Raw genomic sequence first — 27,500 nt, 5'->3', positions numbered from 1 at the left:
AATGACGGAATAGTTAAAGCCAATCAAATTGCCTGGAGCGTATTGATCATCTTCGCCTTGCTGGAAACGTGTCAGACGCATACCTCTTGCTATATCAATGATTCAGTCTACAACGCCGGATGCTTGTCCCGCGTGTATCCGCCTTCAGAACAATATATGATTCCTGGATACTTCAGAGTTCGTTATGACAAAGGGAAAACCGCACCTTCACCTCCGGAAGAGAGAGAGGCTGGTCCACAAGGTACCTGTAGAGTATAGAGTATCAGAGGAGACGGAGCCCCAGAAAAGGAAACGGAAATGAGAATACCTTGCGGTAAATTTCCCAGTGTTTCTATGATGCAGCAGGTCCAGGTATTGCTTTTGTTTTGTAATGTTTTCATTTTCTTTTAATTGATCATTGGTTTATCTTTTATTTTTTATTGTAATGTAATAATGCAGACAAACTTGAAATACATAAACTGTGTTTATGGAAAAGCTGAAAGCAAAATTAATAACTCAAATAGGTGAAGTTGACGTAACATGCAGACAGACGGTCAAACATGCAGAATAAATGAATAAATGGCATAGAAACGAATATACAGAATAGACATTGAGATTGAGCAGCGTGTAAGGAGGGAGAGGAAAGGAAGATTAGAGGTGGGGTGTGTGAAGAGGGTAGTGGATGAACGGAGGGGTCGATAGTGACGTCACGTGTTGACCGGACGAGGGTTACCCAATCAGCGCTCGCTAGGCACACTATTTTGCTGCAATGAGGGGCTGCTGGCGGGCCTGTCACGAGGAGGAAGGGTCGTAATGGCATTGAAGTGTGTGTGCTGAGTCAGATTAAAGGAGGCTGTAGGAAATAAAATAAGCGTCAGTAATTGCTCTTATGAGACTGATTTTTTTTTGTGTGATCTTTCAACGAAGATGGATGTTTTCATAGGTGTATGGACGTTTAAGTTGACGATGAGAGAGAGAGAGAGAGAGAGAGAGAGAGAGAGAGAGAGACTAGGAGGGAAGAGAGATGTATTAGGGGAAGATAAATAGTAGGAATCAGTTTAACGTCTATTGCAATGAAAGATAGACACCAATACACATACAAGGGTCTACATCTCTCACTATAGTCAAAGGAAGCTTCAAGTAAGAGACACTTTAGAAGAGGATCAAGTATAAAGTTTGTTCGTCCTATGATTTGGCGTCATATTCAGAAACACTTCCCTCTCTCACCGCGACCATTTTCAAAGACCACAGAGACGATTAGCCGAGTTCTAAAAGAGTATTATTCGTGTTGATAATGCAAAAAACTTGTTAACGTGTCACTAAATTTACAGAAAACATCCTTAAACAAAACAGTGTCAGTTCAACTAGAGCTCTGAAAATAGCGAAAGTGCAGCGGGGAAGTGTTTCAGAATATGTGCCTTGGTGTCCTTTGTTTTTCCTTTTGTGGGTCGCAGCTTTTCCTCTTTCCCTCAAACATCTTTCGCTGACTGAGTTCCAAGCAAGAACGTAACTTAAGAAGAGGATCAACTCGAGGATGATGGTCTTAGATTTCTTATCCATTGCTCTTCTCTTAGTGTTTATCTCAAAACGTTTCCTGTTTTCTCTGTATTAATAAGATAATTTATGTTTTTCTTCCTCAAGCTTCTAATTATCCAACAAATATAAAGATCAGCACATAGAACAGTCACATTTTCATTCAGTCCTGCTAATGTTTGTTATAACATTTTCTGAATATGCTGATTAAATACTTGTCTTCTTGCATTGTAGTCTTCTTGATTTGCTGTGTTGCCGTTCCTTGTTTATGTTTCTTTTCTTCTCATCACTGTGTTCACTCTTTTCTCATCCGTGTATTCATTTATTCATTTGTCTCTCAATTTTCTGTTATTTCACTTGCTACCGTCTTTATTCTATTCTTTATTAGTGTTTTATTTATCATTACTAGTCTTTATTTCTTTATTATTCTTTCCCCATCTGCTCTCCACCTTAACCTTTATTTATTTTCCTTTTTCTCAGTTCTGGTTACGTTTAGTTAATTTCTATCATCATTATTTTTGTCATCAGTTCTTGTCTTCCCTTTAAGCACTATCAACTTTCCTATCTTTCTTTTTTTTAATTGCCTTCTTCATTATTTTGCTCTTCAATGTTCCACCCATCGTTATTTTTTTTATTTTCATTCTTTTCCTCCTTTGTTTCATCGCCATCGTAACATTTTTTTCTCCTCATTATGTTTCTTACAGTCTTTTGCCCATCTTTACAACAATTTTCCTTATGTTGGTTCTCCGTGTTCCTTCCATCGTTGATTCTATCTTCTTTCTTTCCTTCATTCCTTTTGTCCCCACCGTAACTTTTCTTCTCTCATTATATTTCTTAGTCTTCTGCCTATCTTTACAAGTATCTTCCTTTTATATTAGTGGTCCGTGTTCTATTCATCTTTAGTTTCTATTTTCTTTCTTTTCCTTATCCAGCTTTTCCTTCGTCCTTTCTTTATATCTTCATTTTCTTCCTCATCCAATGTTGCTCCCGTCTTCACTCTAGTCCACTTCCATTCTTTTTGTTCCTTGCGCTCAATAATAACCTGCTCTCCTTGTTTTTCATTGCCTACTGGTTAACTTTCCGAGAAGAGTAGAGAGAGGAATATAAAGTAGTTACATAAAAAAAAACTTTATTTTGCGCTGCGTACTTTTGTAACCAGTAAAAACACTTGGGACTAAGGAATAATGTCGTATTTTTGTGCAGTTTGAAGATGTTACATTAATTACTTTCTCATTATTAAAGGGTAAAGACTGAGCACGTATTGTATCAACAGGAAATGAAATTTAGATAGAGATCACGTATGCGGTTGTGTTGTGAACGTTAATTGAGGAGGGATTAGTGCGTGAAAATCTTGATATCAATGTTTAATGTCAACTTTATGAAACAGATGATTGAATTAATTGATTAATGGGGTATAATGACAGCAAAGGAAAGCGGTTATGTGGATTATTGTTTTCTTTTGCTTTTTTCATATATATTTTTTTATCGAGAAACGTTTTTAGAGACAAATTGTAACATCATGACCGGTAATTAGAATATATGTCGTTTTTAGACGATTGATGACAAGGGAATAATGATAACAGATGAAAACAAAGATTGATTTCAGCCGAAAGAAAACACATTTTTAATATGATATTTGTGACACACACACACACACACACACACACACACACACACACACACACACACACACACACACACACACACACACACACACACTGCAGCAGATCAAACAGTGAAACACACCGTTTATGAAAATCTTGAATTTCTATCTATGAATTCAGATTTTTTTTCTAACTATAGCTGTACACATAAACACGTCATCATAACATGATTTATTTAACAAAGTGCAGTCAATAACTCGTACATAAATAGGAAGATTTGCGCTAAGTCATTCGAGGGACCTAAAAATATAGATATAGTTATTTTTTTTCTATCCTAATTATAAAAACGAAAAAAATAACGCAACAAAGATAGGTTGTCATGGGCACGCAACACATCAGGATGGGCCGCTATCAGGCTACCTATATAAATATTTAACAGTACGGTTGGGGGAGCAAAAGGGGAGTCGGGATGGGAAAGAGAAGGAATCAGAGGGGAGGGACTGTACAGAGGACGAGGGAAGGTGAGGGAGCCGCGCTGAGGAGTTTTTCCTTTCTTCGCGCCCTGTATTCCATCATAACAATTCGTCGTGTATACAATAATCTTTTCTTGGCATTATTCCTTCAGATTATCTAAGTAGCAATGTTTAGTATTTTTCTACGTACTTCTGGGCCTTGATGTATGGGTAGTGGTGAATATAATAACAGATTCAATGTATTTTTCTACATAGCATCATCATCTCCTAAAAAAGAAAAGCAACATTATTTTTATCTCTCTGTCTCACTTTATCTGCATGTTCCTTTAGCTTGATACAGGGAAATTCGCAAAGCAGACTATCCTACACACTCTTTTCAACACGTATTACCTTACACAGGAACCTTCTTGCATATCGTAGGTCTGTCTTTTTTTTGCAGCTTCCATTTATTTATTTTCTTACGTTCTTGTGTTCTTAGCATGGCGTGACGTGCATCTCATTAGTTTTGTACAGTGTGCGGGTGTGGCACTGGTGGGACGTTGCTTTACCCGTCTCTTCTCTCTCTCTTACCGCGGCCGTAGAATAGCGTGTCGGAATAAGCATGTTGAATCACGTTGTGGAAATTGTGCTGCGTGAGTTTAGCCAGACTCGGGTGCCAATCTGAGTAGCCTTGTGGTGTCTCGCCCTCTTTCCCTGTCTTGTCGTCCAGCTCCTCGAAGGGTCTTGGCAGCTCGTGGGAGTAAAGTTCCTGCAGTTGTGTCTCGTTTAGCGGGGTGAAGTTTGCCTCGTCCTCCAGGAAGAAAAGCTCCTCCTCAGACAGGCCGGACAGTTCCTCCTCGCTGGGCTCCTCCGGATAAGTGTAGGTGTCGCTGTAAAATGGAAGATGCAGGTTAGGAGAGAGTAAGGGGAAAAGGATAGGTAACACACACACACACACACACACACACACACACACACACACACACACACACACACACACACACACACACACACACACACACACACACACACACACACACACACACACACACACACACACACACACACACACACACACACACACACACACACACACACACACACACACACACACACACACACACACACTGTTTTTATTACCCCCTCTATGTCCTTAATTTTTCATAATTATCACCTCTTCCTATATTTCCAGTGTTTTTTTGCCTCTTCCTATATTTAACACTTTTCTTCCATATCCCTCGTTTATCATCATTCTTCCTCTTCTTATTCATTGCCAGGTGTCCGCCATCTTGGATTATGAGAGAGAGAGAGAGAGAGAGAGAGAGAGAGAGAGAGAGAGAGAGAGAGAGAGAGAGAGAGAGAGAGAGAGAGAGAGAGAGACACGCACACACACACACACACACACACACACACACACACACACACACACACACACACACACACACACACACACACACACACACACACACACACACACACATACCTGTCAGTTTGGGAGATGGGGACCTCGGAGGTGTTGGCGGCAGCGGAGTAAAAGACTGGTCCTGGGTCACGCCACACCCTGATGTCCATGTAGGCGATGCCCTCCTCAAAGCACGAAGCCTTGGCGTTCCTGTGGGAGCGTCAGAAGCTGAGGAGCGTCACCTTATACCTGCACTCTGCCATTAGGACATGATGAGCTTGTCCCTTTACTGGTAGATTGTATACCTGTTTTCGTCCGTCACAACTGATGGTACGTAATAAAAAGTTCTGCGAATCTGTATAAGTATCAACAGAATAAGTCGAGAGATGGAAAATTTTTGTTAAACTTGTGCGTTGTCTATAAGGATGATAAGTGGGTGTAAGTAGGCGTGTTTTGTAAAAGGACTGCTACGTGTTAGTCTGCTGGCTTTCTGTTGCTTCTCTTGTGTTGTTCTGTTGCTTTATAGTTTAGTGAATGGAGTGGTTCGTGATTTTTAAATTCAAGATAGATCCAGAAAGATCAAGAAAGATGCCAAATTGTTGCCTCAGCCCAGCTGATTTAGGACACTGTTCGAGTACGTGCCTTTCGGACTGGATTTCACCATACTCACACAGGCGCTCTTCCATAGGCAAACGGCCCCTCCCATGCCTATTCCACTGCCCCTCTTCCACAGCAAGCGAGTGGCCGCTCATTCGTATTCTGGTTCATATAGATTTCATGGGGTTTTAAGTTTGGGTTCAATAAAGTTGAAATCTTGATGAATCAGAATTCAAAACTTTTTCTCTCCTGTCGTCAAAAGCAATTTGTAAATCATCGATGTTATTGTTGAGTAAATCCCTTAAGAGACGGGCAGTGTGGTAATTATAATCCAAGACAGTGCGTATGGTGTGGGCTAATGGATCGTCCTCAAGGTGTTGTCTTTCGTTCCACATACGTGAAAAAAACCTGCGCTGTTTACTGATGACCAGGGCACGTAGTGGGGGTAATCCTAATTCTAATAAACACAAGTCATTACAAGTGGTCTTCCTCACCCCTAACAGTTGTTTGACGCACCACAGGTATAATTTGTTAACTGGCTTCAAATCTCCTCCAAGCCATGACTCACAACCATACAGCAAGGTCGACATGAGAGCAGCCTGAAATACTTTGATTTTTACATAAAAGGGAGCATCATTATTCTTGTTAACAAAAGCAACAAATTTTAGCACATGACACATTTTGTTTTCTGCATGAATTTTAATTGCAGAAGAAACAGATCCGTCAGCTGTAAACGGACTACCTAGATATACATAACGATCACAAGCTTCAACCACTACATCATCTACCCTAATTGGCTGTTTATCTTCATCGTCACCATTCACTACAAAAATTTAGTTTTACGCACATTTATCTTCATTTCATGGGTATTACAAAACCTATTTAGAATCTTAAGTTTTTCAATCATAAAATGCCTAGAGGTTGACAATAAAATGGTATCATCCATGAGGGCAAGCACATGCAACCACACACACACACACACACACACACACACACACACACACACACACACACACACACACACACACACACACACACACACACACACACACACACACACACACACACACACACACACACACACACAAAAAATATATAAGTTCCTCTAGTTTACCACTTTCGAAAATAAGCTAGCCTTATAAAAGTATTGTGTTGTTTTGAAAACTCAGAGCTTGCCTTCAATAAAGGCAAAAATTTCTTAACACGCTTAGCTTGCCGGGAGGAGGACAGCTTTGGTTTAATGTAGTCTGGAGAGACTGGTATCTTCATTGGGCCTTTTCTAGTGTATATAAAATTTCCTTTGCCCTCCTCCACAAAAAGCAGAAAGTTAATGAAAGAAAATGGTTCGTGGGAGGAATATTAAGTGCCCACCTGCCGTTGTCCGTCACGGGGCGGAACACGTTGGGCTGCAGGTCGTCCACGTCGTCCAGATTGTCGCACAGAACTCTTGCCAGCGTCACCTTGCGTATCTCCCGCAGTTGCTGGGGCGTGAAGGAGGACGCGAAGCCTCCGTTCTCGAACCAGAAGCGATCACCTGAGATAGGAAAGAGCGAATAAACACTCACTTTAGGCAATGTTGTTTTCCTTAATTACTTTTATAACTTTTTAGGCAGTGTTGTGTTACTGTCTCTTAATTGACTGACCCTTTCACTTCGGTATGCAACAATTCGCAACACTAAAAGCACATCTATAAAATCATACATGAAAAAGGAAATGGATTAGAATGAAAGGTTTTTCAATAGCTAATTCTTAAGATTATTAATTGTTTAGAAATAAACTTTGAACGGAAGTAAGAGTGGTGAGAGTAGGTTGTGAATAAAGAATGTATAAATGAAATTGTAATGCACTTCTTGTACATACCATTATTACAAGGTTGTGAGTATTAGAACGATTATACCAGGGAAAATTTACACGTAAGGAATCTTGAACATCACCTCTTTGATCATCACCACGTTGTAGGAACCATCACAGTAATGCCGGACTCATCATTTATCATAACAACACTAGGACTTGTGGTGAAGCTGTTATTGATATACTTGATATGTCAGCCTTATGTGTAGGACATTTCTAAACTAAGAAGTTCCATGCTCCACAGTTACCTATATTCATCATACAGTATCACGAAGTAGAGACTTTTGCACTGAAACTGCTCTCGTAACTGAACCAGGTAAAGATCTTCCAGACGCACACGGGAGGATATTTGTAAACTGAAGCTCCGTTCTTTGTTTCCTCGCCAAAACAAAATCACATAATTTGCTCACTCACTCGGCCATTAACCAACTTGTGGAGCGCTTTCCTTGGGTTGGACTGCACGGGACAAGTTTATCTTTCTGGTATTGCTACATAGAGGAGGAAGTTTGTATATCTCTTATTGTGGTGATTGTGATGTTTATCGAGAGCAAGGCAGCCAGAAACAGAGAAAATGCCGCGTTATTGGGAGGTATCAGTTTTGAAATTGAGCGATTAGGTGTCCTGTTCCAGCAGTATGGAAAAACAGATTAAGTATAGACGCAATGAAGACGAGGAGGATGAAGAGGAGGAGCAAAGGAGGAGAAAGAGGATGAAGAGGAGGCGAAAGAGAAGAGAGAGGAGGAGAGAGAAGAAAAAGGAGGAAAAAGAGTATGAAGAGGTGAAACGGATGACGAGGAGGAGAAAGAGGAGAAAGGGAGAAGGAAATAGAGGAGAAAGAGAGGAGAAAGAGGAGAAAGAGAGGAGGAGAAAGAGGAGAAAGAGAGGAGGAGAAAGAGGGGAAAGAGAGGAGGATAAAGAGAGAGAGAGAGAGAGAGAGAGAGAGAGAGAGAGAGAGAGAGAGAGAGAGAGAGAAAGAGAGAGAGAGAACCTACATAAAAGACTAACATTGGATATTAATTTACCACGTCTTAAGTTGAGGAATTGCTGGCCGAGGATGCAGGCGAAGGTGGGTCCCACGAGGCCACGGATGACAGGCTTCTCCGCGAGGCCACCGGGGAACAGGTCAATGTCATCCACGTGTCTGGGGGTCATGGGAGGTCAGGACAGGTTATTCGGGTGATTAAGTTAACTTTGTCATTTTTACCCCCTGATGACAGGTACATCTTACGACAGACTGGCCTTCTAGAACTACACTTTATGACAGACTGGCCTTTTAGAACTACACTTTATGACAGACTGGCCTTTTAGAACTACACTTTATGACAGACTGGCCTTTTAGAACTACATTTTATGACAGACTGGCCTTTTAGAAATATCCCTTATGACAGACTGGCCTTTTGGAAACATCCCTTAAAAACAGACTGGCCTTTCCAGAATTTTTTTTTTATATAAGTAAGGAAAACCAGCCAAAGAAAAAAAAGGGCCCACTTAGTTGCCAACTCCCTAGCAGGTTTTACCACAGTGTTACCTTATAAAACTAGAAACTATGACAAACCAAAACAATTAAGAATACGGGATAGAATCTGGTAACCATCTAACTCTTCCTTCTCAAAAATACGGAACAAAATTTGGGACCCCTGTAACTCTTCCTTCTCAAGAATACGGAACAGAATCTGGTAACTTTGGGGGCTACCGTGGTATCTTGGAACTCCTCACTCGGGGCAACGATTTCCTAGCGGGTGGACTTTTATATAGGAGGTATCCCAAAAAGTATCCCTTTAAACCCATAAATTCCCGTGAAAACCCCACATGGTATAAAAAAAAAAATTTAACCCTTACTCCTCACCCTTCCACCTGCACACCTCACCTATACACTGCGGCTAGTCTCCCCACCGTGTCGTCATCCATCACCTGCAGCAGCTCGCCCCAGTTAGTGAACCTGTGGAGGCCGCATTGTTCTCGCCAGATGTTGTAGGAGGGCAGCCCGTGGTCCCTGCCGCGCTGGATGTTGAGTGACGCCAGGTCCATGCCGTAGTGGTGGCCTGGGAGCAGAGAAAGGAGGTGTTATGTCCTAAGGGAGGTGGAATGGCTCTTTGTTATATCTGAGAAGCTTTGGAGGAGAAAAAAAAGGGTGTTGTGTCTTAGGAAAGGTGGAATGGTTGTGCTTGTCGTCTGAGAGGCCGAGGCCTGGAAGGAGATGAAGAGGACAAGGAAAGGGAAGAAGGGACAGCAGTGTTTGGCATTTATTATGTAGTGGTGGCCTGGGAGGAGAGGAAGAAGAGCTTTTGTCCTAAAGAATGTGGAATGACTGTGTTTGGCAAGTCTGGGAGGTTTAGGAGGAGAAGAAGACGGAAAGAGAGGGAAGAAGCGATGGCTGTGTTCGGCATTTATTGTGTAGTGGTGGCCTGGGAAGAGAGGAAGAAGAGCTTTTGTTTTAGCGAACAGACACACTGCACGCGATTTGTTGAGAGGGTACAGTGGCCATAATAGACGTGAATAGTGAGTAAACCTGCAAAGTATAGCCACTTATATTAGATAACACATGTTCTGGCTTCTGACCCGCTAAGCATCCCGCTTCTCTCTACCCTCCCAGCAAATAGTATGCAGTGTGTCCGTACCTTCGAATGAAGAATCTGTCTTTCCATTATGGTGTGTTTGTGAAGTGGAGAGGAAGAGAGTGTTATGTCTTAAGGAAGGCTCAGTGGATGGTTGCATGTTTGTGGGGTTTATGAGAGGCTTTGACATGGGTGTTTTGTGGGAAGGGTGAAAGGGGGGATGGGAAAAGGTGTGTATGGGTACATATGTTGCAGGGGACCCCAAAATTCCTTCTCAAAGATTATCTTCTTTTCCTCTTCTTACCCTTCATTCTTTGTTTCTCTCATTCGTCAAACTACTTCCTTCTCCTTTGCTTTGGTACCTTAAGGATCAGTCAGTCAAACAGTCATTCCTGAAGTCAGTCAAGCAGTCATTCCTACAGTCAGTCAAGCAGTCATTCCTACAGTCAGTCAAGCAGTCATTCCTGCAGTCAGTCAAGCAGTCATTCCTACAGTCAGTCATCTAATCAATTATTGGTTTCTTCCTCGTCATGGCGGAATACTCAAGAATCCGCTGTACATAGAAAACAGTATATATATAGAAAAAGTAATATAAGTTCTTTATTAGTTTGACATTATGAAGTGAGGCTCAGTTGCTCTCTCTCTCCCTCAAGGCTGTCTATAGTAAAAGTTAGTGTTTGTACTCGTATCTTACACTACTTGTCAGACCCGTGTGTTGGCAGGGAGCTGAGGGGATAAGGATTATATACCACTTGGAAACTCTCTCTCTCTCTCTCTCTCTCTCTCTCTCTCTCTCTCTCTCTCTCTCTCTCTCTCTCTCTCTCTCTCTCTCTCTCTCTCTCTCTCTCTCTCTCTCTCTCTCTCTCTCTCTCTCTTCCCTTCCCTTCCCTTCCCTTCCCTTCCCTTCCCTTCCCTTCCCTTCCCTTCCCTTCCCTTCTGTTCTGTTCTGTTGTGTTCTGTTCTGTTCTGTTCCCTTCCCTTCCCTTCCATATTTCTTTTCCTACAGCCACCGTGTTTGTCAGATAGCATACAGTCTCTCGCTCCCTTGTCCGCCAATCCCAGATAACAACACTGATACTTTCGTTCCTCCGTGTTTGATTCTTGGTTGTTGGTGGCGTGTGATGTGTTTTGTACCCACGTAGTTATTCTCTTGTTACTGCTAATCTTCTGTAGGGGGCTGAATGGTGTGTGTGTGTGTGTGTGTGTGTGTGTGTGTGTGTGTGTGTGTGTGTGTGTGTGTGTGTGTGTGTGTATTTATGTGAAATCACTGACCAGTATTATTTCACTGACTAAGAAAGCTGCAGTTATTAGAGGTATATAGATCCTGCCATAGATGTAATAGGTTCTTATCACAATTCATTTCACTAGATAAGCAAAAAGAGATGTTTGTATAACCTGAACAACTTATCAACAAAACGCACAAGACATAAAGTGATGATTGGAAAAAAGAAACAGGAGATGAATGAGATAATAGATACTTGTCAAAATATATTACACCAAGGAACCAGAACAAAGATAACAGTGTAATCTGAAAGAGAGAAGGTAAGAATTCACGACTGGGTCAAACTTGTTAGCAAAAGACAGACGTAGGGAGAAAAAAAAGAAGAAAAAGAAAAGGAAAAAGAATAGGAAGAAGAAAAGAAGAAGAAGAAGAAGAAGAAGAAGAAGAAGAAGAAAAGGGAAAAGGAAGAGAAGAAGAAGAAGAAAGAAAAAGAAGAAAGAAAGAATGAAAGCAAGAAAGAAAGAAAGATAGAAAGAAAAAGATGATGAAGCAAAAGAGAAGAAAAGAAAAGAAAAGAAGAAAGAAGAAGAAGAAGAGGAGGACAAAAGAAAAGAAAGAAAAAGAAGGATAGAAAGAAAGAAAGAAACAAACAAACAAAGAGAGAAAAAGAAAAAAGAAGAAGAAGAAGAAGAAGAAGAAAAGAAAAGAAAAGAAAAGGAAGAGAAGAAGAAGAAGAAATAAAAAAGAAGAAAGAAAGAATGAAAGCAAGAAAGAAAGAAAGATAGATAGAAAGAAAAAGATGATGAAGCAAAAGAGAAGAAAAAGAAAAGAAGAAAGAAGAAGAAGAAGAGGACAAAAAAAAAGAAAGAAAAGAAGGATAGAAAGAAAGAAACAAGAAGAAGAAGAAGAAGAAGAAGAAGAAGAAGAAGAAGAAGAAGAAAAGAAAAGGAAAAGGAAGAGAAGAAGAAGAAGAAAGAAAAAGAAGAAAGAAAGAATGAAAGCAAGAAAGAAAGAAAGATAGAAAGAAAAGATGATGAAGCAAAAGAGAAGAAAAAGAAAAGAAGAAGAAAGAAGAAGAAAAGGAGGACAAAATGAAAAAAGAAAGAAAAAGAAGGATAGAAAGAAAGAAGAAAAAGAAGAAGAAGAAGAAGAAGAAGAAGAAGAAGAAAAGATAAGGAAAAGGAAGAGAAGAAGAAGAAGAAAGAAAAAGAAAGAAAGAATGAAAGCAAGAAAGAAAGATAGAAAGAAAAAGATGATGAAAAAAGAAAGAAAAAAAAAGAAAAGAAGAAAGAAGAAGAAGAAGAAGAGGACAAAATGAAAAAGGAGAAAGAAAGAAACAAACAAACAAACAAAGAGAGAAAAAGAAAAGAAAAGAAGAAGAAGAAGAAGAAGAAAAACAAGAAAACTATAAGAAATGAATGAATAAAAGTAAACCAAGTAAATATGAACATCACATCAATAAAAATGGAAAGACAGGTGGTTTTCTCGAAATTACAGAATAATTGCTGATAATGTTGGAGAGTTACGCTTCAAAGCTATCGCATTCCTTAACTATACAATTTTCGTTTCTTTATACAGTAATTAATAAATAGAATTGAATGGAGATATCTCAGTATTAATATAGTATAAAGAGAACACACACACACACACACACACACACACACACACACACACACACACACACACACACACACACACACACACACACACACACACACACACACACACACACACACACACACACAAACTTTCAGAAAACTACTTCTTATCGTTTTGTTATTTATGGATCAGCAAAGAGCTATACAGAAAGATTCAGGCGGATTTTTGGCTGGGAATGATAGCTAGTAGAAGGTGGTTATTCCTAGTACAGGGATCGACACGTGTAGGACTAATAACTTATTGCAACATTCCCAATTTTCTTGTATTAACCTCTTTGGTACTGGGACGCATTTTTTACCATGAATTTTTGTGTGTGATTAGATGATTTTATTGACATTAGGAAGGGTCTATGGAGGTCAGGATTGATGGCCAGAGTCTTCACTATTTTAATCCCCCACTAAAATTTCTGAAGCTGTATAAAATCACCATATAGTAAGCAGAATAAATATGAAAACATGTCATGATACAAAGAGGTTAAAAACTCAAACAAGCTACGTACACTGCAAAGGAAGTAACCGCTAATGGCTTTAACAATTGATAAGAAAAAGGTTATCATAAACGTGTAGGAATGATTTTTTTTTTGTTATATTTATATGTTAACCTTTTCACTTTTATCGGCACATTTTTCTTTATTACTAAACGCTCTGAGTTATCTTCTTTTGTTCTTGTACTTGCTAGAAATAGTAAAGTTTGTTATCTTTTACCCATTTATTTCTTATAGATGCTTATAAAATCTCCACACATTGCTTTTAGTGCTGTAAATTCTTAAATACTACAGACTACAATGCATAGGTTATAACAGCATGTGATAGGAGTAAATTATAAGAATCGTGTGTTAGCGATGGCTCTGTCCATCGGGGATAGACTGACCTGGTGTTTGGAAGAGGTGCCTGGTGAGCTCGTTGGTCATGTACACGTCCCGTCCCTGTGACATTTCAAAGGCGAGGCCGAGGATGAGACGGTCCACGCTGCCGAAGTTGTGGATGTTGGAGGGGTTCATCAGTTCCTCGTGGAGTTTGATGGCTAGTGGAAAAAGAGAAGGATGAGAAGGAAATTTTACTGGGTATCTGGAAGCATTTAAAATCAATCATGTGTGCATTATAGGCCCTTAACCCATTCAGTACCATGACGCGTTCCCATATTCATTCTTTTGTCTATTTCGTGGTTTTATCAGCTTCAGAAACTTATATGGGTGATTAGAATAGAAGACTGTGGCCATTAATCTTCACACCTCCATAGACGCGTCCTAATGCCAATAAAATGGTCTAATCGCACACAAATGTGTCTCAGTATTGAAAGGGTTAAGCTGAAACGTTTTACTCTGGCTTCACGGCAGTTTAAAAAAGGCACAGGTATAATTCGCCCGATTATCAAGAGCATTTATCGTGTTGATAACCTAGAAATATTGTTAATTTATCACTAAAACCGTAAAAGAATAATCAAATAGAATACTGTTAAAATACCGTATAATTTGCACTACGTAAAGACTTTTGAAAGTAACGGAGGTGCTCCAGAAGTGTTTCAGAATCAAAAGTAAATGGTTGACAAAATAAATCTAGCCATATATATTTTTCAAGTCTTAATATTGTGCAAATATAAAAAAAAGTGCACAGTGTTTATCGTGAGGCAGTGCAAGGAAGAGTGCTTTGTTAGCGAACTGGGACAAACACTCGTCTTTATTTTGGTGACTTTCAAAGCCCCGCCGCTTAAGTGGGTGATTGCTGCGCCATATCGTCTCCATCTTCTTGCTGGAGCTTCCAGTCTGTACAAATCACGCTCTTTTTCCTGCCACAAGATAAAATATTTTACTTCAGTTCAAGTCACAATGTATTCATGTGACGTGAGGAGTGATAAAAACTCCGAAAGCGATTGGTAAAGAGGAGACCATGCCAGTCAGAAATGAATACCGAGATACAGCGTGATCTGGGCGGCCATCAATCGCTCTTGGTACAGAGCTGAGGGCATAGGAAGAGCGGATCAAGGTGTTGGCGACGGGGTTTTTCACGATGAAAGGCTATCTGGCAAGAACACATTCACCAGCGTGTTATGAAGTGCTTTCTCGAGACGTAATGGAGGAGGGATGTTCTTTTGACGGAGAGGGATTGGTGCGTCTTGAAAATCCTTCTTAGAGAGCTCCATTCGTCTTGGTGAGATGATAAGCGGAAGTCATCACTTACAGCCCGCCTCTTGACTCTTCGCTTCCCCCATCCCATCTTTCTGGCTCGGCACTTGCCCTTTGCCTCCTGTGGTACAACATGAATAAATAATCCTCTGAGTTGCAGCGTTATCAAAAGGCCCAAAGTGTTTATCCCTTGTTGATGTTTTCATGGTGACCCTCTCGGCGGAGTTTTAAAATCTTACATGTGAAGGGTGCACTGCTTCTCCCGAGGACTGTACACGGCTTTACATGAACCCCTTTGTGTGGGTAGACCGACCTATTGTAGCCCTCTTATGTTCTGAAGTTATTGTTTGTATTTAGTATATGTCGCGCAGTATTTATAAAAATGTTAACTAGCTAGAAAAGAATCGAATTTAGAATTAAAGTAGTGACAAATGAAAGACAAAAAAAAACGCGTACTATTTGTCACTTTTCGCGTGGGTGTAGATGAGCAATGTAATCTTTGGTATTTCTTTATGATTTTGTTGAATTTAGATTTTTTTTGAGCCCCATCTTCCTTTCTGTCAGTGTTTTCCTTCAGATTGTCCAGCAGAAACAACGACCCACAGATGTACGTAAGCAGAAAGACTTGTCGTGGGATAGGAAACAGTGTTAGGGGAGTAGACGGTGGTAAGTGACATTATTTCTCTATTTTTGATAATATAGTACACGGGTCTTACTGTCTTACACACACACACACACACACACACACACACACACACACACACACACACACACACACACACACACACACACACACACACACACACACACACACACACACACACGTACTGAATGGCAAGCGTCTCCCTGTCTTGTCGCAGCGCATCAGTGTGTGCTGGACAAGGCTGTGGCCGAAGCGAAAGGCAGCTGCGGCAAAGGCATTGGTGGCGGTGGGGTTGGTGGTGCCGCGGTAACCTCTGTAGTAGCCGTACCTCTGTAACGGCAGCCGAAACACCTTCATGACGGCTGGACCTGATGAGAGAGAGAGAGAGAGAGAGAGAGAGAGAGAGAGAGAGAGAGAGAGAGAGAGAGAGAGAAGAATATTATGTTAGATCTTTGTGTGAAATTTATTACTCAGAGTTTATATATGCAAGTAAAGCTCTCCTCCTCCTCCTCCTCCTCCTCCTCCTCCTCCTCCTCCTCCTCCTCCTCCTCCTCCTCCTCCTCCTCCTCCTCCTCCTCCTCCCAGCACTCACCCAGCACCACCGGCAACCACTCCCCATAGGTGATTCGCTGCATCACTGCGCCCACAATCTTGCGCGCCTCGAAGAACAGCCGGTCGTCGTTCCAGTGCGGGTTGATTTCCTTCAGGAGGGTGACCAGGCGGTTGTGTTCACGCAGCCACACCGTGTGCATACTGGTCAGGGCTGAGATAGATAGATGGATAGGTAGATAGATAAATAGATTGATTGATTGATAAGTAGAGAGATAAATAGATAGATAGATAGATAGATAGATAGATAAATAGATAGATAAATAGTGACAGAGAGAGAGAGAGAGAGAGAGAGAGAGAGAGAGAGAGAGAGAGAGAGAGAGAGAGAGAGAGAGAGAGAGAGAGAATTCAGATAAGATTTTTCATTTTTAAACCACTGCTATTAAAAACTGATTCCTAAAAGAACCTTATTGTGTAGAAAAAGCGCAACGTTTCAGAAATTCGTACGTTAATGTTCCTACGGAATGAATGGAAGAAGAGAATAATGAAGGAGCTAATCTTTATGCTCTCTAATACCTTTCTCACTCCCGCTATCTAACCCAGAAGATCAAGTAAATTTATTGATGGGTTGAAGTGTAAAATGTAAGTGTGAATATTTTATACAGTGACTGCCGTATGTAGGTCTTCTTTCCTTCTCTCAGTTTCCTTTACGTTCTTAATCTCTTCAGTACCGTGACGCGTTTCCATATTCATTCTGCTTATTATTTTGTTGATTTTATACAGCTTTAGAAACTTATGTGGGGGATATTAAAATAGTGAAGATTGTGGCCATTAATCTTCTGCCCTCCATTGACCCTTTCTAATGTCAATAAAATGGTCTAATCGTACGCAAATTTCAAGGTAAAAATGTTTCCTAGTACTAAAGCGGTTGATATTTTCCTTTTATTTGTCACATTTTTTGTTACTAGCATACCTTTGTTCTACATACAGTAATCACTTGGCATTATATTTTTTTCACAATGGAGTCCCCGTTTCTTTTCTGTGGTTGCTTCCCTTTTTTTTCCTTCTATTCCATTTTCTTCTTCTTTTTTTATTGTTGTAAGATATCTTGTTTTACGATTTGGGATTTTCCGTTGATATGGACTAATAAATTAACCTCTTCAGTATTATGCCGCTTTTTCATATTCATTCTGCTTACTGTTTGGCGATTTTATACCTCCTTTGAAACTTATGTGGGGATTAATACAGCAATGACTCTGGCCATTAATCTTGCGACCTCCATAGACCTTTCTTAATGTAAATAAAATCATCTAATCTTACATAAAAATCATGGTAAAAATGCGTCTCAGTATTGAAGCGGTTAAGACGTGCTCATGTTGATGTTCAGGGCATCGAGGTGTGGGGAAGTCCTAGGTGGCAAACCCTTCTTCACTCTACCCGTAGGCCGCTGTATACGTTATTAAGTACTGATACGTTATTAAGTACTGGATATGTTGCTTATGATGATGTATGTCTGAATGTCTTTCAATAAAATCTTCTGGCTCTTCGCGAGTTTGGCAGTTATTCCTGATACAATTGTCTTTACCTCTGTTGGTTGATGTGTCACTGTTAATCAATCGTCATCCATACCTTTTAACTATTTCATAAAACTTGATCCATCTTAAATTCAGTCACTGTTTTCTTTCTCGTATATACTTCCTTTTTTTTTCCATCTGTCTTATATAACTTGAATGTCTTTAGCTCTGTCAGTTGTTGCAACACTGTTATTCATCATTATTCATACCTTTAACAAAGCCATAGAATTGGCCTTACAAAGCCATAAAATTGACCTAACAAACCCATAAAATTGACCTAACAAACCCATAAAATTGACCTAACCTAACAAAGCGATAAAATTAACCTCACATAAAATAGCTATAAAAGTGACCTATCTTAACCACTTAATATCTGTTTCATCTGCTCATTCTATCCTACCTGCCTTTCCAATACCACAACCATCACTATCATCACCCTTCCCCGCCTCCATAACCCATAATACCTGATCCATCTTAAATTCAACCACTTTATATCTTTCATGTACTCATTCTACCCTACCTGCCTTTCCAACACTGCTACCATCACTCCTGCCTCCAGCCTTCCCTGTCTCCTGCTCCTCCCCTTACCTGGCTGTTCGTTCACCCTTATGTCTCCCGCCTGGAAGCAGTGTAAGTTTCTGGAGTTTTCGCGGCATTCCCCCTCGATGAAGTGGTCCAGCGGAGGCAGCAGCGGCTTCCTGAACCTCACTGGCTTGTACTTGAGCATTCCTGAGAACGAGGTGGGAGAGAAAGGAGGTGGTTGTTAGGTAGAAAAAAAAAGAGGGACGGTTAGACTGACGAGAGAGAGAGAGAGAGAGAGAGAGAGAGAGAGAGAGAGAGAGAGAGAGAGAGAGAGAGAGAGAGAGAGAGAGAGAGAGAGAGAGAGAGAGAGAGAGAGAGAGAGAGAGAGAGAGAGAGAGAGAGAGTACACACCATACAAGTGGAACCTCCCTTAATCCCTCTAAAGCCAGAGATCTCTTGCCACTCATATACAGATTCATTAGTCCATCACCCGCCGGAAAAAAAATAAATAAATAAAATACGAGTATGATATAGCATAATTAGAACACCATAAAGAACACAGTCACCCAGAATAATCCCTACATGATATAGAAGCCACGGATTATTGCAACCACACATCATATTGCCCTTAAAATCTTGTTGCTTCGCGGCGTGCTGGTGTTGTCTGCCTGTCTCGTTCAATGTTTATGTCTGTGTCTGTCTGGCTAGCTAGTTGGTTGGCTGAATCTCTCTCTCTCTCTCTCTCTCTCTCTCTTCATCGTAACTTTCTTTCCTTCGTTAATAAGCAGCAATAGTGTTCCTTCGTCCTCCTTTCCCGTTTCTACCTCGTCTTTTCATCACGCGATACTTCATACAAGTATACACACCGTCCTCCCAAAGACGCAGCTGAGCCATTTCTTGGTCATCTGATCCGTAAACATTGGAAGCGTCCAGGAAAGATGTCACCTGAGGAAAAACATAAGATTAGAAAAAAAAAGCTTGCTAGACGTTTGTTTGTAATACCCCTGTTAGTGCAAGTCCCGTTATATAAAATGGTCTATTGTCAGTGTGTTTGTACGGAGCCCCAGTAGTCTGCTCGTAATGATGTGTGTTGATGTTGGTTATCTTGTATGTTTTTCGTGTCGCTGTGACTGGCGCTTTTATATAACTTTCTATAGTCTTTACTGCCATTTATCCTTCCATCTGTCCATTCATCCATCTATCTGTTTTTCTACGTATCTATGTGTCTGCTTGTCTATATATCTATTTCTGTCACTATCTGTTTGTGTATTTTATCTATTCATTTATCTATCTATCCATTTATCTCTCCATCTTTCTTTCTATATGTCTGTCATTCATCAATCTATCTACATATCTATCTGTTTATTTATCTGTTTATCTATCTATCTATTTATCTATCTATTTATCTATCTATCAACACACCTCACAGCTGCTTCAATCGATACGTACTACCTACTGTATATATCAGATTTATAACTGATATATTCTCTTTTCCCTATTCTTAATCAATTGTTTTTTGTTTTGTTTTTTTCTTTTTTGCGGCCTTTGCATGTTGCGTTTTATTTAGTACCCGTACGATATAGATTTTCAATATGTACTAAAACTTATATGAAAAACCAGTACTGTGCGTTTTGTTGTTTGTGAAAATTGTGCTTAGATTTGAATAGTGAGTGTAATATCCTGTTTGTTCACTTTTTGTTTCCGTAATAGAAAAATCACTAGAAATTGGACACAAATAGTACTATGAGATTATGCAATTCCCTTCGTGATACTCTGGAACTTTCGATACACTGGAACACATTTTTACCTTGAGATTTGTGTACGATTAAACTATTTTATTGACATTAGGAAGAGTCTACGGAGGTTAAAAGATTAATGGCCACAGTCTTCACTATTTCAATACCCCACATGAATTTCTGAACCTGTATAAAGTCACCAAATAGTAAGCAGAATGAATATAAAAACACGTCATAGTAGTGAAGGGGTTAAAAAAAACCCATAAGGAACAGGAACCAGTATCCTATAAGGTGCTTTAATTGCCTTTTAAATAAGCTAGAGGTTAGAGGAGGTCAAGTATCTTCGAAATTGTGCACTATGATATTCTTTTTTTCTTTAAAAAATCGTATAAAGATGTCTTAATTTCTTTTATAATGCACTAAAGCTTCGAATGGGTTGTGTCCCGGGAATTTTTGACATTAGAAAGCTCTTATGTTTCCTATGAAAAAGGCATCATGAAGTATTTAAACTGAAATTCAATAAGACATTAGTTTCTTTCATGAAAAATCAAATAGGTTAGCTGTCCTTGGAGTTCCGCATTACTATGTTGACCTTTAGCTCGGTTCGTGCAAACATCATAAGGAATTGGCACCTAGATACTGTGACACACTCCATACCCCTTCACGATGCACTGTACAACGGCTGGTGCGAATATATCAGTGGAAAGAAGGAACATAAATGTACGTGAATACTAGTTTTTGAGGCCCCAGTGATCGATCGAGAGGGGAGCAAGTTACCTGAGTGGCAGCACCTCACTTAAGGCGGCAGTCACCTTTAGGGCATTGGTGAATTATTGATATAGGTCACATAAGGTGTATGTGATGAGTATAGCGTATAGGACCTTCTGTACCATTCCCTTTCCTTTCCTTTCCTCTTTGTGCTAATGATGATGATAGTGATGATTTTGCCTTTCATTAATGTTGCTTTTGTAAGAGAAATTCTGAGATAAGGACAGAAAAAAAACTCGGGAGGAAAAATGAGCCTACATGTTCTTTGTAGTCTCTCTCTCTCTCTCTCTCTCTCTCTCTCTCTCTCTCTCTCTCTCTCTCTCTCTCTCTCTCTCTCTCTCTCTCTCTCTCTCTCTCTCTCTCTCTCTCTCTCTCTCTCTCTCTCTCTCTCTCTCTCTCTCTCTCTCTCTCTCTCTCTCTCTCTCTCTCTCTCTCTCCTCACCTGGTTAATCTGGTCTCGGGGTCCTAGTGCACAGTTGGGTCTCGGCGCAGGTGAGGAGCGCACGAACTCCATGCAGGTGTGGTTCCATTGCGAGTAGAAGGGATCGGTGGAAGGAATGACGATGGGCAGGCAGTCTGGGTGCTGTGGCCAAGAGGGAGGAAGAAAGAGAGGAGGAGGTGAATGAGGATATGGTGGTGATGGTGGTGGTACTGGTGCAGGTGTTGCTGGTTCTTTATCCATCTTTGTCTTTGTGTGTGTGTGTGTGTGTGTGTGTGTGTGTGTGTGTGTGTGTTTGGTCATTGGTTTGGTTAGTTTGTTGATTTTCTTTCTCTCTCTCTCTCTCTCTCTCTCTCTCTCTCTCTCTCTCTCTCTCTCTCTCTCTCTCTCTCTCTCTCTCTCTCTCTCTCTCTAGTAGTAGTAATAGTAGTAGTAGTAGCAGCAGCAGCAGCAGTAGTAGTAGTAGTAGTAGTAGTAGTAGTAGTAGTAGTAGTAGTAGTAGTAGTATACTGCTACTGCTACTTACGCACCCTGAAGTTCTGAGGGAGCGGGGTTCCGTCCTCATCGTTGCAACACTTGGGCACGCTGTGGTTGAAACCGCGACTCTGTGCTGTGGCTGTGGGAAGGAAGCAGAGGGGCGGTCACTATGAGGTTGTACTGCTCGCCCCATGCACGTGCCATTTTAAACCTGAACCACACTTGATGCAGGCTGCATTATTCACTCCGTACCATACCCTGAGGTACGTACCATATAAAATTCATACAATATTTAGTTAAACTCATTACTGCCACCACCCCATCTCATCACACAGTCCAGCGTGTATCAGGTATCCAACTGTATTTGTTTACGTCAGTCTGTCCTTACGGCTGGCTGTCTGTAGGTTTAAAGATTATCTTCAAGCTCTCTCTGATTTCCCCGCGGCATCATATTTACGTAGAAAATTTGCCACATTACATTGAAGAATACGAAAATTGCTTGCCGCGTTTCATCAAAGTCTACGGGTATCCCTTCAGTTATCCCGTGCAAGTCTGCGGACATTGCATCTCGCACTTCACTTAAGTATACACAGAAACTTACCACATATCATTACTATTATTATTATCATTATTTTTGTTTTATTATCATTATTTTTGTTATTATTATTATTATTATTATTATTATTATTATTATTATTATTATTATTATTATTATTATTATCATTATTATTATTATTATTATTATTATTATTATGATTATTATTATTATTATTGTGTTAGTAGAGGGAAATCTTTCTATCCGATTACCTTTGTTATTCCTATTATTGTTGACATTTCCTTGCTGTAGAAAAAATGGTATTAGAAAATAGGATGAATTAGAGTAAGTACACTACCTTATTTTTTCTATGGAGATTGTACAGTACCTATCCCAGACTACGTGACCAGGTAGAAAAGTCTATTATATTCCTTTTTTTAAGTTTGGTGCATTGACGTGTAAAATGTGAATATGTTTTTAGTCTCCTTCCTTTATTATGATATGAGTCTGTCTAAGGACACGAAACGCTGAATAAAAAGAGCTTTCAGTACGGCTTTCATAAAATCATAATTATAGGAAGAAAAATTTGGGGTGATATTGTTTGCCATGTGTTTTATTACGTGTTTATCATATAGTGCCAGTGTGTATTCATATATGGCCTATTTTTCCATCATGTTTTAGAGGCACCATAGTTATCAGCGTTAAGTCGAGGCCGAGGCGTCAGTACGGAGAGACACAAAAGGGCAGTGAGGGGAACACCAAAGTATTTCCGTTTTACGATTGACTGGTTAGAAAATTTTCATCATTACGTGTGGAAATATCGTTTGAAATCATTCGTTAAGTTGTGAAAAAAACACTTTAATGACGACCCTACTTGCAGCTTGTGTGATATAACGAAGGGAATCTCTTTCCTGAACTAAGAAAAAACACACGGCTTTGTGCTTTATTTGTTCTGCAGAGGCCGCTTGCTGACTTGCTATGGAGGCCACTCTGTTCACGGCGAAGGCTAGAGCTTTGTCGATTGCAATGGATGAAGGATAGTAATGATGATGGTCATGGTTTTCATAGTAATAATAGTAATGATAATAATAATAATAATAATAATAATAGTAATAATAATAATAATAATAATGATAGTAATAGTAATAATAATAATAATAATAATAATAATAATAATAATAATAATAATAATAATAATAATAATAATAATAATAATAACAATAATATTTAATAACAATGATAACTATAATAGTAATAATACAGTAGTATTAATGAAATTTGAAAGTAATTGTCAGCCAGCCATTTGTTATACACGCGAATTATAATGAATTTCAATAAACACACACACACACACACACACACACACACACACACACACACACACACACACACACACACACACACACACACACACGGCCCGGTAGCTCAGTGGTTAGAGCGCTGGCTTCACAAACCAGATGACCGGGGTTCGATTTCCCGGCCGGGTGTAGATATTTGGGTGTGTCTCCTTTCACGTGTAGCCCCTGTTCACCTAGCAGTGAGTAGGTACGGGATGTAAATCGAGGAGTTGTGACCTTGTTGTCCCGGTGTGTGGTGTGTGCCTGGTCTCGTCAGAGACTGCAGCAGATCAAACAGTGAATTACACACACACACACACACACACACACACACACACACACTCACCCGTCAGATCATGGTCGAGGAACTGTCCCCACTGCATCACCATCATAGTAATGTGGTAGGAGGGTCTGTTGAGCGGCCGGTGCACGGTGTCACTGATGAGTCGCGCGTTAGGTAAAGTCCCGCCGTGCACACTCTGCCGCAGGGCCTCGATGCCGTCACTGTGAGGGAGGGGAAGGCAGTATTTAAGTCTTTTTGTATGTACGAGGGACTCCATGTAAGGGCGATAAAACTGACAAAAGAAAACAAAATGAATGTCTCAGTTTAGGTAAGGGCTACAAAACCAACAACAAAAAAAAAAGTAAGTCCATTAAAAATCCCACTTCTTATAGAAAAGAAGTTCCATAACAAATCAAGTGCAGTGTCTTGATCTATCCCTGTTGTTTTTGTTTGAGGGAGTGGCCAAGGGTAACAAAACTGATAAAATTAAGAAAATAATACAAAACAAAAAGTGAACGCACCAGTTGTTTAATCCCTTCAGTACAATGACGTGTTTTCATATTCATTTTGCTTGCTATTTGGCGATTTTATACAGCTTCAGAAACTTGTGTGGGGATTGAAATAGTGAATACTCTGGCCATTAATCTTCCGACTTCCATAAACCCTTGCTAGGGTAAATAGTAAAATGGTCTAATCATAACCAAAACTCAAGGTAAATATGCGTTCAAGTACTTAAGGGTATAAATAAACAAACGAATGATAATCATATTTAAGATGTTCAAAATTTCATTACGAATCGTTATAAAATTCTTAAGCTAGACGAAAAACTGAAGCACGCAGGAAGTACCAGTGACTATCATGCATTTTTACTTTGAGTTTTGGGCATGATTAGACGATATTATTTACATTAGGAAGGGTCTATGTAGGAGAGAAAATTAATGGCCATAGTGTTCACTATTTTAGTCCCCACTTAAGTTTCTAAGCTGTATAAAATCACCATATAGTAAACAGAATGATTATGGAAACGTGTCATGGTACTGAAGAGGTTAATTAAAAGATTGAAAATGCTAGTTGATTCCTGCATTAAGGAAGTGAACAGAAGAGAGATGAGAGGAGATAAAAAGCCATGTCACGATGAGGTCACCATGGTAGAGAAGGCATTAATCTCCATTGAGGGCGGCGTATAGTGTGAAGGAAAGGATACAGGGCGTGAAGGAGAAACGGGATCAGGGCGTGAGGCGGAGATAGTGCGTGAAGGATTCGAGGAAAAGATTGATTTATACCACCAAAACAATAAGGTCATGAGGCACCGGAAGGAACGTTATCTTTCCCCTCGCAGTACTGAGGTCCGCATTTAGAAACGCTTTATTCTCTTCCCCACCACTGTTTTCTAAGGCCACAGAGATGACCAACGTAGTTTTCAAGACTGTTTCTCCAGTTAATAATGTAAAAATCTTGTCACTTTGCTTCAAGAAACAAAAGTACGTTAGAAAACTCTTGTCAATTTAACTAAAGCCTTTTGAAATAGTGGAGGTGAGGTACAAAAGTGTTTGAGAATACGAGGTTGAGTTACGCACCTGTAGTCTGGCGGCAGGAAGCGAGCGAAGGGCCTGAAGGCGGCGCCCCACTCCGGGTTGTCTGGGTTGTTGCAAGTGCCATCCAGTGTTCGGAACAGGAGGGAGTACACGGGGCAGGGCTGGCTGGTGAGCGCGTCCTCCTTCACTGGGCAGTTCTCGTATAGCGCCGTATTCCGCAGTGACACTTGCTCCAGCCCAAACAGAGCCTGCTGCCGCGTCAGGAGGAATCTGGAGGAAAAGAAGGGATGGATTGCCGTCTTGTATCTATCGTGTGATGATTTCGTGTGGTTTGCTTCGTGTTGGTTTTATTTTTTCGGCATTTTTCAGTGTTATTCATTTGAGAGTATGGTTTATGTGTTATTTATTTGAGTGCGGTTTCTGTGTTATTTATTTGAGAGTGTGGTTTGTTTCGGTATGGTTGTATTTTTTTGCTTTTTTTTCTGTGTTATTTAAGTGTAAGTGTATGAGGCAATATCTAGTAAATAATTCAGTGATTGACTATTTAGTACATTTTTCTTCTTTTTTTTATTTCTTTGTTCATTTCCTCCTTTATGGTTTCTTTTTCTAAATCTTCCATTCTCTATGACTGTAATATTATTGTAAAGTAATGGATGTAAAGAGTTTTTTTTTTTGTTTTGCGTATGTTTGACTGTGTGTGTGTGTGTGTGTGTGTGTGTGTGTGTGTGTGTGTGTGTGTGTGTGTGTGTGTGTGTGTGTATTGTGCAAGTATTTCTGCCTGTCTCTTACTGGTTGGAGAGCAGTTCAGAAGCCTTGAGGGAGGCATAACCAAAGCTGGCCAGGTCTTTGCTCTTCTGTTTCTGCTTGTTGAAGGCAGCAAGGTACACTCCTGGGTGACCTCGCCGCAAGGTGTATCCTGCAAAACACCAGAACTCTTCTTGTATTCATTCAACCGGAATATTATGTACATACTCCAATACTTAGCACACACACACACACACACACACACACACACACACACACACACACACACACACACACACACACACACACACACACACACACACACACACACACACACACACTGATAGCTAGTCCTAATCAGGTTCAATCTTCAGAGTTTCTTAAGTTAATTACAGTAGTTTACCGAAGACAACTTAGTAGAGGAGGAAGATGATGGAAACTAGGATGATGAAGGGATGGAGATGATTAGCGTAAGTCCCGTAAGTGATTCCGGGTGTGCAGAGGAAAGTAGGTTGTGAGGTGCACAGGGCGGAGGGGACAAGAGGAGTGTGGCGAGGTGGCGTGACCCACCCTCTCTGAACAGCTTGGGCTCCATGATGCTGGTGAGATAAATGGTTTGGTTCATGCCGTAGTTGGTGACGTGGTTCAAGATGTTGGAACCCTCGTCTCCCTCTTCACTGAATTGCAGGGGCGCTGATGCTGATCGTCCCTCCCACACCCACGCTAGAGAGTAGGGCTTCGGGGCGGCGCGGGGACCCTGATGCTGCGGTAGGCTGGGTGGTGGGACGGGAGCTTCTACAGCTAAGGATAGGCACGTGCGCCACGCCATGGCGACGCACAGGACCCACGCCCCTCCCCTGGTGAAACAAACATAATTATTACACCGGAGGACTCATGCATGTTGAAGGTCTGTGGTGAACTGGGGTGGCAATCTCTGTGAATGAATCAATATGTTGAATTATATATTGATTTATTTGACATCATCTATGTTATTCGTAGTGAAGCTTTAGAAGAAGGAAAGTACATATAGAATGTTACTGGAATGCTTTCTATGATCTGTACGGGCATAGGAGAAGCAACCCAGAATGCCTAGTTGATGTTAATTGCGTCGAATGATGGCGAATATTGCCTTTATAGGATGTAGGGAAAAAAAAATAATGTGTTTTTGTATTTTTCATTACGGGAAGTCTGACTGTGACCTGAAGGTAATAGAATTTAGGGAATTGTATCGCCTGACAAAGAGATCTCTGTTTTTGAGGTAACAGGTACAAGTCACTCAAGAACTTTTTGGGAATGAGAATGAGTGAAGGTGGCTCAGTGACTCAGCAGACAAGTGGACCGTGTTAGCGATGCTGGAAGTAACCATGTGGAGAGAACCGGTA

General features: G+C 40.4%; 1 protein-coding gene and 1 long non-coding RNA gene across 2 annotated transcripts in view; one reads left to right on the top strand and one right to left on the bottom strand.

Moving 5' to 3' along the window:
• Window positions 1-27,500, top strand: part of LOC123518594 — a 69,483-nt gene that overhangs the window by 9,233 nt on the left and 32,750 nt on the right. The gene's annotated exons all lie outside the window — the stretch shown is intronic.
• LOC123518592 (peroxidase-like) overlaps window positions 3,336-27,500 on the bottom strand; it is a 39,776-nt gene continuing 15,611 nt past the window's right edge. Inside the window, exons 2-17 of the mRNA XM_045279483.1 lie at window positions 26,689-26,975; window positions 26,164-26,290; window positions 25,417-25,644; window positions 23,903-24,060; window positions 21,738-21,823; window positions 21,211-21,351; window positions 19,131-19,209; window positions 18,331-18,471; window positions 16,212-16,382; window positions 15,805-15,987; window positions 13,725-13,877; window positions 9,286-9,460; window positions 8,441-8,559; window positions 6,939-7,101; window positions 5,052-5,180; window positions 3,336-4,458 (exon numbers count right to left, since the gene is read on the bottom strand). Of these exons, the coding sequence (XP_045135418.1) occupies window positions 4,134-4,458; window positions 5,052-5,180; window positions 6,939-7,101; window positions 8,441-8,559; window positions 9,286-9,460; window positions 13,725-13,877; window positions 15,805-15,987; window positions 16,212-16,382; window positions 18,331-18,471; window positions 19,131-19,209; window positions 21,211-21,351; window positions 21,738-21,823; window positions 23,903-24,060; window positions 25,417-25,644; window positions 26,164-26,290; window positions 26,689-26,975 (2,665 nt within the window). The 3' untranslated portion in view covers window positions 3,336-4,133. The remainder of the gene's footprint in view (window positions 4,459-5,051; window positions 5,181-6,938; window positions 7,102-8,440; window positions 8,560-9,285; window positions 9,461-13,724; window positions 13,878-15,804; window positions 15,988-16,211; window positions 16,383-18,330; window positions 18,472-19,130; window positions 19,210-21,210; window positions 21,352-21,737; window positions 21,824-23,902; window positions 24,061-25,416; window positions 25,645-26,163; window positions 26,291-26,688; window positions 26,976-27,500) is intronic.

Source organism: Portunus trituberculatus, chromosome 44, assembly GCF_017591435.1.
Source record: "Portunus trituberculatus isolate SZX2019 chromosome 44, ASM1759143v1, whole genome shotgun sequence".
Lineage (NCBI taxonomy): Eukaryota > Metazoa > Arthropoda > Malacostraca > Decapoda > Portunidae > Portunus > Portunus trituberculatus.
This window is presented reverse-complemented; position numbering and strand designations above follow the sequence as displayed.